Source organism: Hemiscyllium ocellatum, chromosome 14 (genome assembly GCF_020745735.1).
Source record: "Hemiscyllium ocellatum isolate sHemOce1 chromosome 14, sHemOce1.pat.X.cur, whole genome shotgun sequence".
Taxonomy (NCBI): domain Eukaryota; kingdom Metazoa; phylum Chordata; class Chondrichthyes; order Orectolobiformes; family Hemiscylliidae; genus Hemiscyllium; species Hemiscyllium ocellatum.
The window spans coordinates 902,337-920,434 of record NC_083414.1 but is presented as its reverse complement, the minus strand read 5'-3'; the positions used below and the strand labels follow the sequence as shown (position 1 = coordinate 920,434).

Sequence of the window (18,098 nt, the reverse complement as noted above, 5' to 3'; positions counted from 1 at the left end):
ATACCCACGCAACTTTATCACCAGATGCCTAAGAGATAGACCGAGGAACGAGGACATGCCACAACCAAAAGGACTAGCCACTCTACCATACGTCAGGAGCGTCTCAGAACTGACAGCCAGACTACTGCGACCCTTAGGACTCATAACAGCACACAAGCCAACATCCACGCTCAGACAACAACTCACTAGAACAAAGGACCCAATACCCAGCATGAGCCAAACTAACGTAGTTTACAAAATACCATGCAAGGACTGCACAAAACACTATATAGGACAAACAGGAAGACAGCTAACAATCCGCATCCATGAACATCAGCTAGCCACAAAACGACACGACCAGCTATCTCTAGTAGCCATACACTCAGACAACCAGCAACATGCATTTGACTGGGAAAACACCACTATCATAGGACAAGCCAGACAGAGAACAGCCAGAGAATTCCTAGAAGCATGGCATTCATCCCCAAACTCCATCAACAGACACATTGACCTGGACACCATATACAAACCGCTACAGCTGAAACTGACACCCGGAAACGGCAAGAACATCCATCAACAGAAACATCGACCTGGACCCCACATACAAATCACTGCAGCTGAAACTGACACCCGGAAGCGGCAAGAACAAACCAATATAAATACCGGAAGAAACATCAAAGCTGCGCTTCACACGAGGCTCCAACAGCACTGATGATGTTCCCTAGCCAGGGAACGAAACGTTTGCAACAAAAACTTCCAGCTCGGCGAGCAGAACCACAACAACGGATACCCGAGCTACAAATCTTCAATCAGATTTTAAAGGAGAGAAAAAGCTGACATTTTGAGTCTAACTGACCCTTTGTCAAAGCTGACAAAGATTACTCATGTCCCAAGTACCCATTCCCAAGTATGACACAAAATTCAAACTCTACACACTACTGTTTAGCAACATATGATGAGAAAAATCTCCTCAGTTTTGAGCTTCTCTCTCTGTGATTATTGTTATGGTCCAGTCGGAGAATGAACTGCTTTGTGTCTTTGTCCCACTCGTCCACTAGTTACAACAAAGTTTCCCCAACTCATCCCAGATCCAAGTCTCCAACTCAACATCGCCCTCTTGAACTGTCCTACGTGTCCATCTTCCTTCCCAACTACCCGCTCCGACCTATCACCATCAACCCCCACCGGCAACCACCTATCATCTTCCCAGTTACCATCCCTCCAGCCCCACAACCACCCCATTTATCTTTCAGCCCCCTTCCCCACCTTTCACAATATTTCAACTCTCCTGCTCCTTGGATGCTGCCTGACCTGCTGTGGTTTTCCAGCACCACACTTTTTGACAAAAGTTTGAAATTGGTGATATTGACAATTAGATACATTAATACAGATACTGTGAAATGATACAGTATCGGAAGACATAAAAGTTGAGAACCCAAAAAGATGATCCCGATGGGAGTTATGTACAGGCCTCTTAGCATTAGTCAAGATGTGGGGAAAATAAATCACAACATAGAAAAGCTATGTAAGAAAGGCACTTACAATAATCACGGGAAACTTCAATATCCAGGTGGACTGGGAAAATCAGGTTGGTAGTGGATCTCAAAAAAAAAAGGAATTTGTGGAATGTCTACAAGATGGTTTTAGGAGCAGCTTGTGGTAGAAATCACTAGGGAACAGGCAGTTCGGGATTTCAAATGGACAATGAGGCAGACTAGATTAGGGAGCTGGAGTTGAAGGAACCCTTAGGAGATAGTGACCATCACATGATAGAATTTACCTTGCAGTTTGAGAGGGAATGAGATGTAATAGTATCACAATTGAAGGAAGGAACTACAAGGACCTGCCCAGAATTGTTGGGAGGTAGATTTTGGAAAGGTGCAGAAGTAAAAGGGTTGTTGCTATGGGTGACTTTAACTTCCCTAATATTGAATGGAACCTCCTTAGTTCAAATAGTTTGGATGCAACAGTTTTGTCAGGTGTGTTCACGAAGAATCCCTGACTCAATAGGTAGATAGGCCGACTATGGGAAGGCCAAACTGGATTTGGTGCTTGGCAACGAACCAGGCCAAGTGTCAGATCTCTCTGTGGGAGAGCATTTCATTGATAGTGATCACAACTCCCTGACTTTTATTATACTCATGAAGAGGAAGAAGAGCAAAGTATTTAGTTTAGTGAGGGGGAACTACAATGCTATTAGTCAGGAACTGGGACACCTCAATTGGAAACGAATGTTCCCAGGGAAATGCTCAACAGGAATGTAGAGGTTGTTGACAGTGCTGGATTGCTCTGTCCCACTGAGGCAAGGAAGAGAGGGGAGGGTGAAGGCACCTTAGGTGACAAGGGATGTGGAACATCTAGTCAAGAGGAAGAAGGAAGCTTAAGATTGAGGCGGCAAAGATCAGACATGGCTCTAGAGAGTTACAAGGTAGCCAGGAAGGAACTGAAGAATGGACTTTGGAGAGCTAGAAGAGGGCATGAGGAAGCTTTATTGGTTGGGATTAAGGAAAACCCTAAGACATTCTACACTTATGTGGGGAACAAGAGGATGGCCAGAGTGAGGGTAGTGCCCATCAGGCATAGTGGAATGAAATTGTGCCTGAACTCGGAGAAAGTAGGGGAGGTCCTTAATGAATACTTTGCTTCAGTATTCACGAGTGAGAGGGACCTTGATGTTCGTGAGGATAGCATTAACCACGCTGATATGCTTGCATAGGTTGGTGTTAAGAAGGAGGATGTGCCCATAGAAGACACAGGGTAGTAGTAGATGGAAAGTATTCAGCTTCGAGCTCAGTGACCAGTGATGTTCCGCATAGATCTGTTCTGGGGCCTCTGCTCTTTGTGATTTTTATAAATGACTTGGTTGAGGAAATGGAAGGATGGGTTATAAAGATTGTCGATGACACAAAGGTTGGTAGAATGTCAGATAGCGTAAAGGGCTGACAGGATGCAGAACTGGGCTGACAAGTGGCAGATGGAGTTTAACCTGGAAAAGTATGAAGCGATTCATTTCAGAAGGTCAAATTTGAATACAGAATACAGGCTTAAAAGCAGGATTCCTGGCAAAGATCAACGAAAATGTACAGCCCAGGAATAGGCCCTTTGGCCCTCCAAGCCTGAGCCGATCTAAATCCACTGTCTAAACCTATCACCCAATTCCTAAGCATCTGTATCCCTCTGCTCCCCACCTACTCATGCATCTGTCCAGACACATCTTAAATGAATCTACCGTGCCTGCCTCTACTACCTCTGCTGGTAACATGTTCCAGACACCCACCACCCTCCGTGTGAAGTACTTCCCGCATGTGTCCCCCTTAAACTTTTCACTTCTCACCTTGAAAGCATGACCTCTTGTTACTGAATCCCTGACCCTGGGAAAAAGCTTATCTCTGTCTATACCCTTCATGATTTTGTAAACCTCAATCGGGTCCCACCTCAATCTCCTTTTTTCTAATGAAAACAATCCTGACCTACTCAACCTCTCTTCATAGCTAGCACCTTCCATACCAGGCACCATTCTCGTAAACCTTCGAAACACAACCGTCCTTCATTATCCTTTAGTGGACCAACCCTTTCTCTAGTTACCCTCTTGCTTCTTATATATGAATAAAAGACCTTGGGATTCTCCTTCATTCTGCTTGCTAAAGTTATTTCATGACCCCTTTTAGCCCGCTGGATTCCTCATTTAAGTTTGGTCCCACTCTCCTGATATTCTTCCAAGATCCATTCTGTTCTTAGCTGCTTGGACCTTATGTACCTTATTTTCCCAGTGTAGAGGAACAGAGGGATCTTGGGGTCCACGTCCACAGATCCCTCAAAGTTGCCACCTAAGTTGATAGGGCTATTGAGAAGACGTATGGTGTATTGGCTTTCGTTAGCAAGGGAATTGAGTTTAAGAGCTGCGACATTATCCTGCAGTTCTATACAGCCCTAGTTCGACCACCCTTGGAATATTGCGTTCAGTTCTGGTCACCAGAAAGGTTGAGGAATCCAGAGGATGAAAGGTGACTTGATAGAGGTATACAAGATGATGGTCATACCTGACAAATCTGTTATAATTCTTTGAGCAAATAATGAGCAAGTTAGACAAAGGAGAGGCAGTGGATGTAATCTATTTGGATTTCTGAAAGGCCTCTGACAAGGTGCCTTTGACACGTGACTGCGAAATAAGATAAGCGCCTATCATCGCGGGGATGAAGGGCATTCATATGCAGTGTGGTTGTGGACTCAGAGTCTACTCGATGGAGTTTGGAAGAATGAAAGGCAGAATCTGATCGAGACTTACAAGATGCTGAGAGGCCTGGATAGAGTGGATGTGGAGATATTTCCCATGGTAAGAGATTAGAACCAGGGAGCACAGCCTCGGGGTGAGGGGATAAACCTTTAAAAGTGAGGTGAGGAAGAATTTCTTCAACCAGAATCAGAGTCATACAGCATGGAAACAGGCTGACAGGCCCAACCTGGTTTCCTAAACTGAACCAGTCCCAATTACCTTCGTTTGACCCATATCCATCTGAGTAAAAACAAGGACTGCAGATGCTGGAAACCAGAGTCTAAATTAGAGTGGTGCTGGAAAAGCACAGCAGGTCAGGCAGCATCCGAGCAGGAAAATCAACGTTTCAGGCAAAAGTTCTTCATCAGCTTTTGCCCGAAACGTCGATTTTCCTGCTCCTCGGATGCTGCCTGAATTGCTGTGCTTTTCCAGCACCACTCTAATACACAACCTATATCCACCTTCCGAATCATGTACCTGTCTAAATGTCTTTTAAACGTTATAATTGTACCCACTTCTACCAGTTGTTTTGGCAGCTCCTTCCATACATGAACTATCTGTGTGGAAAAGGTTGCCCCTCAGATGCCTTTTAAATTTTCCCCCTCTCACCATAAACCTATGCACTCTAGTTCTGGATCCCCTACACTGAGAAAAGACATCGGCTATTCATGCGATCTATTGCCGCCATGATTTTATAAACCTCAATAAGATCACGCTTCAGCCTCCTACGTCCAGGGGAAAAAAGTCCCAGCCTATCCGTATAACTGAAATTCCAGTCTCGATAAGACCCTTGCAAATCCTTTTTGCACCCTTTCCAGTTTAATAACATCCTTCCTATACCAGGGCAACCAGAACATTCAGCTAGGTTCCTTACGTAACAGAGTAAAATATACTGACACACAGGGCACTGCAGATATTTCCTAATCATCCTGTTACGAGATGTTATGGCAATTCTAGAGAAGGTGGAACTTGAACCCAGGTCTCCTGGTTCGGTGCTAGGGGAATTAGTACTGGGAGCCCACATCTATTTTTTCTAAACCATTCTTTCAGAGAGGTTACTATATATCTCTAAAACAGATGGGACTTCAACCCGGGTCTCTCACTCCAGGGATAGGGACAATACCGCTACACCACAAGAGTCCCTCAAAGTATCACCTAAAGAGGGACACAAACTGGACTCTCAGACTGGAAATCAGACGCTCTACCAACTATGGGCCATCCTGGCTCAACTGGGAGCCCATAGAAAGATCATGTGCATACACTGCACTCATTTCAACTCAACACCAACAGGTCAGTCATTTGTTGGTTCATTTCTCAAAGCAATACCCTGACCAATCAGAGTCAACCTACGTGGTTTAAAACATTTTAAAATCCACCAGTTCTCTGTCTGTCATCATTAATTGATAGATTCTCCATGGCAGCATCTCTACCAATCATAGAATCAAAAACTAGAAGCAAGGGTGGGCCATTCTCTCACTGTCCCTAGTTCGCTTGCCCCCACCCCCAAATAACCCTTAATATCTTTAAAATCACCCACCTGCTTTTTTAAAAATATACTCAATGACTTGGCCTCTACAGCTTTTTGTAGCAGAGAACTGACCACCCTCTGAGTGAAGAAATACTTCCTCATGTCCATCCTAAGTGGCCGATCGCGTATTCTGAGACCGTGTCCCTGGTGCCTGGTCCTCATTCAGGGGAAACATTCCCTCGGCACCTCGTCTGTCCTGCCCTCATTTTTCTAAACTCTGACTGGCAAGTGGACTTTACATTCACCAATCAGAACTCTCCTCTCATACAACATAAATATTGGTTCCCCCTTAAAATGGCATTCTTGCAAATTAATACAGAATCCCTACAATGCACAAACTGGCCATTCGGTCCATCGAGTCCATACTAATGGACAAAAGAGTATCCCACCCAGATCCACGCCTACTCTATCCCCATAACTTCACATTAACCATGGCTAACTCACTTAACCTGGACACTATAGGCAGTTTAGCACGGCCAATCCACCTAACCTGCACATCCTTGGACTGTGGAAGGAAACCAGAAGAAACCCGCGCAGACACGGGGAGTACGTGCAAACACCACACAGACAGTCGCCCTAGGATAGAATCGAACCTGGGTCCCTGACACTGAGGCAGCAGTGCTAACCACTGAACCACCTTGCCACCCAAATTGTCCTGATGAGTACAAGATGAAAAACTCTTTATAACACGCCTTGCCATCAAAGCTCAACCCCGTTCCTCAGATGCACAGCAGACACTTGGACCTCATACTCTACCTTCAAGACTACGTGCTCCAAGAAGTTTGAAACGCCATTGTTTTTCTCATTCTCGTACCTGCTGCCAACATCGATCCACACGCCGACCTGCATAGAGACAGGAACAATGAGCTTAATGTCAGCTTCGTGGCTAAGTTATTGCAGGGAAGGTGCACTGTGCGGCAGCTCACTGAGTGAAGAAATGTTTTGGCAGAATGAGCTGATTCAGAGCATTTGGCTAAGCAGGTAACTCAGCCAAGGATAGGGCACCCATCAAAACACAGCAATGCACAGGTCTTGCATGAAGTTAGCTGTGATGCCTTCAACAGTCAAATAGCTCAATGAGATTCACGACCCAAAATCACAAAGAACTGGCAGAGGGTCTGGCGTGTGTCTGGAAAACCTGGAGGTGAAGAGTTGCAACTGGAATGACTGGGAACAATATATCGAAAATGAGCTGGTATCACACAGGTATAATGAACTTTGGAGGCGAAAAGATTCAACTCTCACCCCCATTTGCAATGTCTTAGACCTGATTTGCTTTAGGAATCATCATTCTACACAAATTAAAGCAAAATACTGTGGATGCTGGAAATCTGAAATCTTTAAAACTGAAATGGAGATGAAACATTAAATCTGTTTCTCTCTCTCTCTCCACAGATGTTACAAATCTGTTGAGTTTCTCCACCATTTTCTGACATTATTTCAGATTTCCAGTGCCCAGGATGTGGGCGTTGGGGGATATACCTGAACAGACAGTATTGAAGAAATGGGTAGCAGCAAAGCTTGCTCACAGTGCATGTCGGCTGATCAGATTCTTCTGTGGCCACACGGAGCCCATTGTCTAGTGCTGACAGCTTTGTTTCAGGAATGTTGCTGACGGTTTGAGCGTAAGACACTGCACTCTGAAATCGCTTTGCTCTGAGCAGAGTCGGCTGTGGGGAGAGGGGGAGAGAGCAAGGCAGCAATCAACAAAAACCCATAACCCCACCTCACTCAGCCCATCCACTGCTCACTCAAATCCCCACTCCCTTCCCCCCGCCCACTCTGCCCCATTCACACCCCTCCCTTCCCCCCCACTCTACCTCGTTCTCCCCCCTCCCCCCACTCTGCCCCTCCCCAATTCTCACACCCTACACCGCACTCTGCCCCCTCCCCCTCACTCAACCCCATTCTCCCCCCTCCCCCCCACTCTGTCCCCTCTCCCCATCCCCCTTCCCCACATTCTGTTCCCCCCACTCTGCCCCAATCTCCCCTTCCCCATTCTCCCCCCTCCCTCCACTCTGTTCCCCTCCCCCCCATTCTCTCCCCCCCCCCCCCCCCACACTGTCCCCCCCACCCCCCACACTGTCCCCTCCCCTCACTCCCCCCGGTTCTCTCCCCTCCCCCATGGCCCCTGAACCCGCCCCAGGGTTTGACCTTCGCGGTGTCCGAGCTCGGCCTCACTCCGAAGGCCGCTGTTGCCCGACTCCCGCTGACCATTTGCCCGCGCGCGGGATCCACTGGCCCTGCCCCCGACCCCACCGCATCCCCATCCCCGACCTCGGACCCCGGGACTCACGGCGCCAGCCCGGAGAAGCGCACACCCCGCTCGGAGAACACCCGGCACCGCCATCACTGCCAGCGGGCTGACTCCTCCCGGCACAGCGCCTCCTTCAGCCCCGGAGGTCTCACTCCTCCCGGCACAGCGCCTCCTTCAGCCCCGGAGGTCTCACTCCTCCCGGCACAGCGCCTCCTTCAGCCCCGGAGGTCTCACTCCTCCCGGCGCAGCGCCTCCTTCAGCCCCGGAGGTCTCACTCCTCCCGGCGCAGCGCCTCCTTCAGCCCCGGATGTCTCACTCCTCCCCGCACAGCGCCTCCTTCAGCCCCGGAGGTCTCACTCCTCCCGGCACAGCGCCTCCTTCAGCCCCGGAGGTCTCACTCCTCCCGGCACAGCGGCCCCTACAGCCCCGGAGGTCTCACTCCTCCCGGCACAGCGCCTCCTTCAGCCCCGGAGGTCTCACTCCTCCCGGCGCAGCGCCTCCTTCAGCCCCGGAGGTCTCACTCCTCCCGACACAGCACCTCCTTCAGCTCCGGAGGTGTCACTCCTCCCCGCACAGCGCCTCCTTCAGCCCCGGAGGTCTCACTCCTCCCGGCGCAGCGCCTCCTTCAGCCCCGGAGGTCTCACTCCTCCCGGCACAGCGGCCCCTTCAGCCCCGGAGGTCTCACTCCTCCCGGCGCAGCGCCTCCTTCAGCCCCGGAGGTCTCACTCCTCCCGGCGCAGCGCCTCCTTCAGCCCCGGAGGTCTCAGTCCTCCAGACACAGCGCCTCCTTCAGCCCCGGAGGTGTCACTCCTCCCGACACAGCGCCTCTTCCAGACCCGGAGGTCTCAGTCCTCCCGGCGCAGCGCCTCCTTTAGCCCCGGAGGTGTCACTCCTCCCGGCACAGCGCCTCCTTCAGCCCCGGAGGTCTCACTCCTCCCGGCACAGCGCCTCCTTCTGCCCTGGAAGTCTCACCCCCTCCCGGCACAGCGACCCCTACAGCCCCGGAGGTCTCACTCCTCCCGGCACAGCGACCCCTTCAGCCCCGTAGGTCTCACTCCTCCCGGCACAGCGACCCCTACAGCCCCGGAGGTCTCACTCCTCCCGGCACAGTGGCCCCTACAGCCCCGGAGGTCTCACTCCTCCCGGCACAGCGCCTCCTTCAGCCCCGGAGGTCTCACTCCTCCCGACACAGCACCTCCTTCAGCTCCGGAGGTGTCACTCCTCCCCGCACAGCGCCTCCTTCAGCCCCGGAGGTCTCACTGCTCCCGGCACAGCGCCTCCTTCAGCTCCGGAGGTCTCAGTTGTCAAAGTTGTCCTGGTGGAACATGTGTCTTTAATATTAATTATTTAATTTCTGATAATTTAAACCAGACACACAGAAACTCACCTCCTGCCGTAATCTGTTAAATTTCAAGCGGTAAAGAATCTTCCCAAATCTCATTATTTAAAGTAAAAGTTAACAATTTTATTCTTTAAGTCCAAACATTAAACACCTATTTACATTTCCTCTCTGTTAAACCTATCTTTTATCTCCCAGTCCCAATACTTGTCCAATAAATTCCCTCTTACATTTGCTGCAATTCAGGTTTAAACCCGGTTGTTATATTCGGATGTGAACTCTCTGTAGATTTCTCTGGATCAGCTGCTTTTCCAATTCCCTGGGGACAGGTACCTTTCACAGATCGCTGTTGGTAGATCTTTGCTGCTCTCCCCCCGATGTTCAACATATCTGGTTTTAAACCTCAAAACATCGGATATTTTATTGGTTTGATGTCATCCCAAACAGTAAAATTCAAATTCGATTGGATTTTGGTCTCTCGGGCACAATTTAAACTGTTTGGATGAATTTTTGTTTCATGGCAACACAGAACCAGCTATTTGTGTCAACCAAGTGTTACATTTTTAAACTGTTCAGCGCACTGTCTGCTTCAATCAGTCCTTGCTCGATCCCTCAGTCTCTTAAAGGTACAGTACGTACCTACACCTTCATAACACCTCCCCCCAAAGGAAACAATAAAACATCATAATGAAAAGATGGCTTCATTTTTTTCTCTATTTCTTAACACATTACCATGACATACGTATGACTTTAATCTAAGTTCATATTAACTTCTTCACGTACATATATAACATTGAATAGATAGCAATCAGTTAAATCCACCATAATGCATCAGCGATTACATTCTTACAGTATACAACATTTACAATTTGTAAATTAAAATTCTGTAACATAAGACTCCATGAAATAGTCTCAGATTCTTGTCCTTAAAGTGTTATAAGAATGTAAGAGGATTGTTATCCGTGTACACAACCATCTCCAACACATTGTTCGTGATGTACCCATTAAAATGTTGCAAGACCATTACCAAAATCAATAGTTCTTTTTCATTCATGGCGTGTCTCCTCTGGTGGATGTTGAGTTTCTGTGAAAAGTAACCAACTTGCAGTTCAATCCCATCCTCATCTTCCTGTAGCAGTACAGCTCCAACTCCGATGTCACTAGTATCGATGGCAACCTTGAAGGGTTTTGAAAACTTTGGTGTAGCTAAAACTGATGCTGTGGTTAATATTGCTTCTAACTGGTTAAAAGCCTCCTGGCATTGTTCTGTCCACCGAAACCTGTGTTCTTCCTCAGCAAATTGCTTAACAGTGTCACTACACTGCTGAAGTTTGGAATAAACTTCTGATAGAATCTGGTTAGTCCCAAGAATTGAAGCATTACTTTCCTCAAAGTTGACCATGGAAATTCCTCGATAAGCCTTCATCTTTGCGTTCCGTGGGGTCAACCTTCCACGACTGATATTATGTCCCAAGAACGTCACCTCTGTTTATGCAAATTCAGTTTTATTTAAGTTTATTATTAGTTTTGTTTCTTGTAGTCATTCAAAGAACACTGCCAACTGTCCCATGTGATCTCTCCAGGACTTAGTAAAGATCACTACATCGCCCAAATAGACTGCACAGTTTGTTAACCCAGTCACAACTCTGTTCATGAGTCTTTGGAATGTGGCAGGTACATTCTTCATTCCAAAGGGCATCACTTTAAACTGATATCGCCCATTTAGGGTTACAAACGCAGAAATTTCTTTCACCATCTCTGATAAAGGTAACTATCAGTAACCACGCAGTAAATCCAACTTGGTGATGTAACTGGCTTGTCCGACTTTCTCGATACAGTCCTCCAATCTCAGTTTTGGATATGATCTGATTTTGTAATGGCATTGATCTTCCAATAATCTACACAAAATCATTAAGTCCCATCCAATTTGGGAACTAAGACGATCAGTGAACTCCACTCGCTCTGACTCAGTTTGATGATATCCTCATCGAGCATGGCCTCTCCCTCCATCTGGACCTGTCTGGCTTTCAGAGGATTAAGCCGATAGGAGTATTGTTTTATCAGAACAGCATTCCCTATGTCTACTTCATGCACAACAGCACTAGTCCTCCCCATCTGATTCTCACATATGTCCTTATACTTCAGTAACAAACCTTTCAACTGCATTCTGTACTCCTGACACCAGAGTTTACTAACCTATCCCACTCCTCAAGGATTTCTTCAGTTTTTAACATATTTTGAGGCACACCAAAATTCACATCATCTGGATTTGATTCCTCACTCTGTGGAACAGTAACTATCACCTGTTTCTCCAGTTCTTTCTCTCTAGTATAATACAGTTTCAGCATGTTCACATGATATACCCGATACCGTTTTCTTCAATCTGGCATCTTTACCAGATAGTTCACCTGACTCAGTTTTTTCTCAATTTGATAGGGACCACTAAACCTGGCTTTGAAGGGATCTCCTATCACTGGTAGCAGTACTGACACATCATGCCCTCGGAAAAACGTCCAAGTCTCAGAGCTTTTATCTGCCATCTGCTTCATTCTACACTGTGCCCTCTTTAGGTGCTGTTTAGCTAACTCACCTACTCTATTTAATCTCTCCCTCACCTCTGATACATAATCTTGAAGATCTGAACCCCTCAAGAGAGGCCTCTTGGTTTGAAATCGGTCAAAAGAATCAACAGAATGCGGTCTGCACAAAGCAAGGGTCATTAGTTTATTAAATTAAGGCATCTTGATGCAATTCTGTCCAGCCACACAGAGGTTCAAGCTTCTGTGTTCCATGGTGAAGTTGTGCAATTACATTAGAAAATTACACATTATTTATTTTTTTTAAGAGACAGTACAGCCTTAATTACAGGAAAATACCAATCACATATTATAAGATGACATGATTTACAACAGGTTAATACAATGATATTTCCTCAGAAAGGGTCCTTAACTACAATAAAAGTCCAATCAACATGATTGACAACAGGCTAATCCAATGATATTCCCTGGAAAGAAATCTTAATTATGTAAATCATCGTGCTATGGTAGCAGTTCAAGGTTAGTTTGAATGGTCAATTAATGTGTCAGTTTTCATTTTATGAAAACTCCAACATCCTCTTTGGATTTTAGCTTAATTCTGCAAAACAACAGTACAAGTTCACAGAGTTCAATCATTATTCTCAGCCATTTTGTTGTATTATTTTAAGTTGAAAAACTATTTTGTGGTTAGTAAAAACCTACATATACTTGTTGCTTCTGACAATAAACACAATTCAAATTTTAGATCCTCAATCTAAGTGTGAGATCTCTGACTTCAGTCCTGTGAATTTTTCTTTAATTAATTTCAAAGGGCCTCTCACTTCATGTCTGAATATTAACTCAAAGGGAATAAACTGAGTAGATTCATTTGGAGCATCCCTAATGGCAAAAAATACAACTAGGATACCACCTCTACCGCCTTTTTTTCCTTAAAATTCATAATGGAACTGCCTCCAGAAATCTGGTGGACACATTCATTATGGTTAACAAGTACTGGTTCCCAGTTTTAGATCTCGGGAGGAGACCTACACAATCAGTTACAACCCGTGTGAAAGGTTCTTCAAATGTGGGAATTGGCAACAAAGCGGCTGGTTTTATTACTGCCTGTGGCTTACCCACCATTTGCCATGTATGACATGTACAGCAAAAGTTAACCACCTCCTTGTGCATTCCAGGCTATAAAATTGTTTTTGTACCTTAGCTTGAGTCTTTCATTCCCCTAAATGACCTCCTACAGGTAGTTCATGTGCTACCTGTAACACTTCCTGTCTGTATACTACTGGCAATGCAAACTGGTGCATTTCAGCCCAGTTCTCCTCTGCACTAACCTGTCATGGTCTCTGTTTCCACCTTAGGATTTTATCTTTCAGAAATTAACCCTCAGGAATATTCTCTGCCTCCTTTTCAGAGTACGCATCCACATATATATCTTTTATTGTTTTGTCTTGCTGTTGCAAGTCCCTTAGCCTGTCAGGGGTAAACACTTCTGTCTGACCCTCTGCCTGTTCATGTTTTTCCTGCACTATTACATCAAGCAGGGAGTCCGCTAACTGAACCTCAACTCCTTCACCTTTCTCTTTATTTTTCACTTTGTGCCGTGACTTACGATAGTGGAATCTTGTTACTACGCAGTCTGGGAAAATACCAGGATAGTTTTGTTTTAACTCCTCTGTTTCTTGGTCTTCCTTGGGCTTCTCCACAACGTGGGTGTCACTCCCATGTTGGATCCTCCCAAATCATTCCCAAGAACAAACTGGATTCCTGGAACTGACACTCTGTCAATCACTCCCACTGTTACTTCCCCAATCTTGGATTGGCACTCCAATCTGATCTTACATAGGGGAGCACTAAATTTCTGTCTATCAGTGCCCTTCTGAAATAACCAGCACTGTAATTTTCTGTGTCCCATTACAGTGAAAACACCTGAGACTTTCACTACCTTTTCACTCTTTGTCTTTAACCTGTGATGAATACTTATCAGTGTTCTCTACTCTTTGTTTTATAGTGTAGGATCTCCCCTTCTCCCAACTTCTATCCCTCACACGATGAAATTCTGGCCAGAAGCTTGTCTTATGCACCAACATGTACTCATCTGCTAACTCTGCTGCGCTTCTCACTTCCTGAACTTTCTGTTTATCCATGTGAATTCTTACCATCACTGGAAGTGAGTTTTTAAACTTCTCCAGCAGATTAATCTCTTGTAGAGCTTCATAGATCTTATCCATTTTTAAAGTCCACACCCATCTATCAAAATGACTCTGTATAATTCTTTCAAACTCAACATAAGTCTGATCTGGTTTCTTCTTTGTGTTTCTGAACTGCTGTCTATATGCTTCTGGTACCAATTCATAAACACTTAAAATAGCCTGTTTGACCTCTTCATAATCTCTTGGCACCTCATCTGACAGCGTGGCAAATACCCACTAGCTCTGCCGACCAGTTTAGTCTGAAGTAGCATTATCCATAAATCTTCGGACCACTCCATCTGCCTAGCCAAATTTTCAAATGAAATAAAGAAGGCTTCAACATCGTTCTGATCAAAATGTGGCAGAGTTTTGATATTTGTATATATCGCTACCTTCTCTTTTAATCTCCATCCTGTTAACTTGACTTTGATGACTAAGTCGCAACTTCTCAAGTTCAAATCTTTCTCTTTTTGCTCAGCTAAGAATCTTCTCTCTCTCTTTCCTCTGTCTTCTCTTTCTCTCTCTTTTTTTTCCTCTCCCTCTTTTTCCTCTTTCTCTTCTCTCTCCCATTGTTCATCTTCTAACTCCATTTTCTTCAATTGTAATTTAAGTTTTTCTAACTCTACTGCACTTGTTTGTTTCTCCGACACATCTAAGTGGTTTGAGTAATTTCCTTACAATTTCAGCTTTATGTTTGTCCTTGGTTTAACCGAATTCTAGCCTCTTTCCCAATTTTAAGAGTAGGGTCATTTCTTTCTAAATTTTCTTGGCAAATTTGAGAATCATTTTCAAACCCCAGAAACTCTTTACTAATTTTAAGAGCCAGTTCTCTCACTTTTAATTTAACCAACTACATGTAACCAAAACTAAACAAATTGTCTCACCTATGTTTTATTTAAAGATCTTGGACACTAACCGGTAAGTGTTTAAATCTACTGGGCTTTTCTCGTACCCCAAATCTATTCAAATCTGTCCAAATCTCAGACTGGATCTGTCTAAACCTGTTCAAATCATGAATCTGAGACCCAAACTGTTCTATTTCTTGCGACTAGCCCCCAAACTCTTACAACACAGAGTAAACCCGTCTGCTAACTTAAACCTGACACACAGAGAAGCTAACCTCGTGCCTTAACCTGTTAAATTTCGAAAAGTAACTATCCAAGATCTCACTATTTAAAGTAACAATTAACAATTTTATTTTCTTTAGTCCAAAAGAGAACATTCAACAACTATTTACAACTCCTTTCTGTTAAACCTATCTTTTACCTCCCACTCTACAATACTGGTCTGATAAATCCCCTCTTAAATTTTACAGCAAATCAATTTCAAACCTAGTTGTCATCATCAGATGTCGAACTTTCTCTGTAGATTTCTCTAGGTCAGCTTCAGTCTTCTGCTGCACAAATTTCTTAGGGACAGGTACCTTTCAGAGAGCTGTGTTGATGGCTGTTATTACTTGGTAGCTTTTTGCTGTTCTCCCTCTGACTGTTCAATATGTCTGGTTTTATACCCCAAAAACATCGGATCATTTAATTGGTTTGATGTCAACCCAAACAGTAAAATTCAAATTCGATTGGACTTTGGTCTCTGGGGAATAATTTAAACTGATTGGCCAAATTTGAATTTGTTTTTGTACCATGGCAACACAGAACCAGCTATTTGTGTCAACCAAATGTTACATGTTTAAATTGTTCAGCACACTGTCTGCTTTCAATCCTTGCTAGTTTCCTCTCTCTCTTAAAGGTACTGTACACACCCACACCTTCATAACAACAGGAAGTAGGGTGTAAGGATAGACGAAGGGCTTTTGCCCGAAATGTTGATTTTCCTGCTGCACAGATGCTGCCTGACCTGCTGTGCTTTTCCAGCACCACACTAATCTAGACTGTGAGGATAGATTGACAAGTTAGCTGTGGGAGTTGGTGGTCCACCTATCCCCAGAAATGGACACAAAGATGTTGAGGAGGGGGAGGGAGGACTCAGAGATAGACCAGGTGAAGGTGAGAGCAGGGTAGAAATTCGAAGCAAAATTAATGAACATTTCCAATTCCTGATAAGGAAGCAGCACTGATGATGTCATGGATATATCTGTGCGTTGGGCCAGAATAGGACTGGAACCAGGAATGTTACACATACCCCATAAAGGGAAAAGAATAACCCACCTGAACTATAGAAAGTGAGAGGAGCTAAAAGAGAAGTTGTTCAGGGTGAGGATGAGCTCAGCCAGGTAGCGGAGGATGTTGGTGAATGGAAACGGTTCAGGCCTTTTTACCAGGTAATCTGGAACTTGGAAATACAGAGTCTCCAGACGAGCGACTGATGCTTTTGGACTGAGATGAGGAGCAATGTCCGAACATAGAACAAAGAAAGTTTACAGTCCAGGAACAGGCCCTTCGGCCCTCCAAGCCTGAGCCGATCCAAGTGTACTGTCTAAACCTGTCAGTGAATTCCCAAGTATCTGTATCCCTCTGCTCCCCACCTGATCATACATCTGTCCAGATGCATCTTAGATGAATCTACCGTGCCTGCCTCTACCACCTCTGTTGGCAACACGTTCCAGACTCCCCCCACCCTCTGTATGAAGTACTTGGTGCGTATACCCCACTTAAACTTTCCACCTCTCACCTTGAAAGTGTGACCTCTCGTTATTGAATCCTTCACCCTGGGAAAAAGCTTGTCTCTATCCCCCCTGTCTATGTCCTTCATGATTTTGTAAACCTCAATCAGGTCCCCCCCTCAATCTCCTTTTTTCTAATGAAAACAAAACAAACCTACTCAACCTCTCTTCATAGCTAGCACCTTCCATACCAGGCAACATCCTCAAACCTTCTCTGCACCCTCTCCAAAGCATCCACATCCTTTTGGTAATGTGGTGACCAGAACTGTACACAGTATTCTAAATGCGGCCGAACCAATGTCTTGTACAATTTTAACATGACCTGCCAGCTCTTATACTCAATACCCCGTCCGATGAAGGCAAGCACACTATATGCCTTCTTGTCCACTCTATCCACCTGTGCAGCAACCTTCAGGGTACAATGGACCTGCACTCCCAGATCTCTCTGCTCATCAACTTTTCCCAAGGCTCTTCCGTTCATTGTATAATTCACTCTAGAATTAGTCTTGCCTGAATGCATCACCTCACATTTGTCTGGATTGAAATCCATCTGCCACTTTGCCACCCAACTCTCCAGCCTATCTATATCCTCCTGTATTCTCTGACAGCCCCTTATGCTTTCTGCTACTCCACCAATCTTCATGTCATCTGCAAACTTGCTGATCATACCAACAGTGCCCCTATCCAGATCATTTATGTCTCTTACAAACAACAGTGACCCCTGTGGCACAGTAGATTCACTTAAGATGCATCTGGACAGATGCAGGAGTAGGATGGGGAACTGAGGGATACAGTTGCTTAGGAATTGACCGACAGGTTTAGACAGTACATTTGGATCGGCTCAGGCTTGGAGGGCCAAAGGGCCTGTTCCTGGGCTGTAAATTTTCTGCTCAGGGGATTGTGAATCATTGGAATTCTCCATCCCAGTGAATATATTTAAGCTTGAGTTAGGGTTTCTCGAGGGATTAGGTGTGTGAACGAGAGAGTGGAGGTGAAACTCAGGCTCAGCCAGTGTTGTATCAAAGGGTGGAGCTGGTCTGATGGGCTACTCTTTATATTCTTATGTTAATTCTAGCCCGATAGATTCATTAACAAAAACGCAGCAGATCTGCCAGTTTCTGTCCTGAAGAAGAATCACTTGACCCAAACATTAACTTTCTCTCTTCACAGATGCTGCCAGACCTACTAGGTTTCTCCAGCAGTTTCTGATTTCCAGCATTTGCAGTCCTTCTAGTTTTGTTGTTCCTGAATCTGCGGTCTCCTTATCCCTTCCCCGCCTTGTAATAGATTCTTTGATACGTATTACTCTCCTGTCTTTCGTTCCTTCTTTCTCTTGCTTACATTTCAGAAGGCATCACAAAGTTCCCATTCCCCTGTGTTCA

General features: G+C 45.2%; 1 protein-coding gene across 1 annotated transcript in view; it reads right to left on the bottom strand.

Moving 5' to 3' along the window:
- Positions 1–8,185, bottom strand: part of LOC132822203 (cytochrome b-c1 complex subunit 1, mitochondrial-like) — a 41,493-nt gene extending 33,308 nt beyond the window's left edge. The window contains exons 1-3 of the mRNA XM_060835278.1: positions 8,077–8,185; positions 7,310–7,450; positions 6,537–6,623 (exon numbers count right to left, since the gene is read on the bottom strand). Of these exons, the coding sequence (XP_060691261.1) occupies positions 6,537–6,623; positions 7,310–7,450; positions 8,077–8,130 (282 nt within the window). The 5' untranslated portion in view covers positions 8,131–8,185. The remainder of the gene's footprint in view (positions 1–6,536; positions 6,624–7,309; positions 7,451–8,076) is intronic.
- Positions 8,186–18,098: the final 9,913 nt, after the last annotated feature.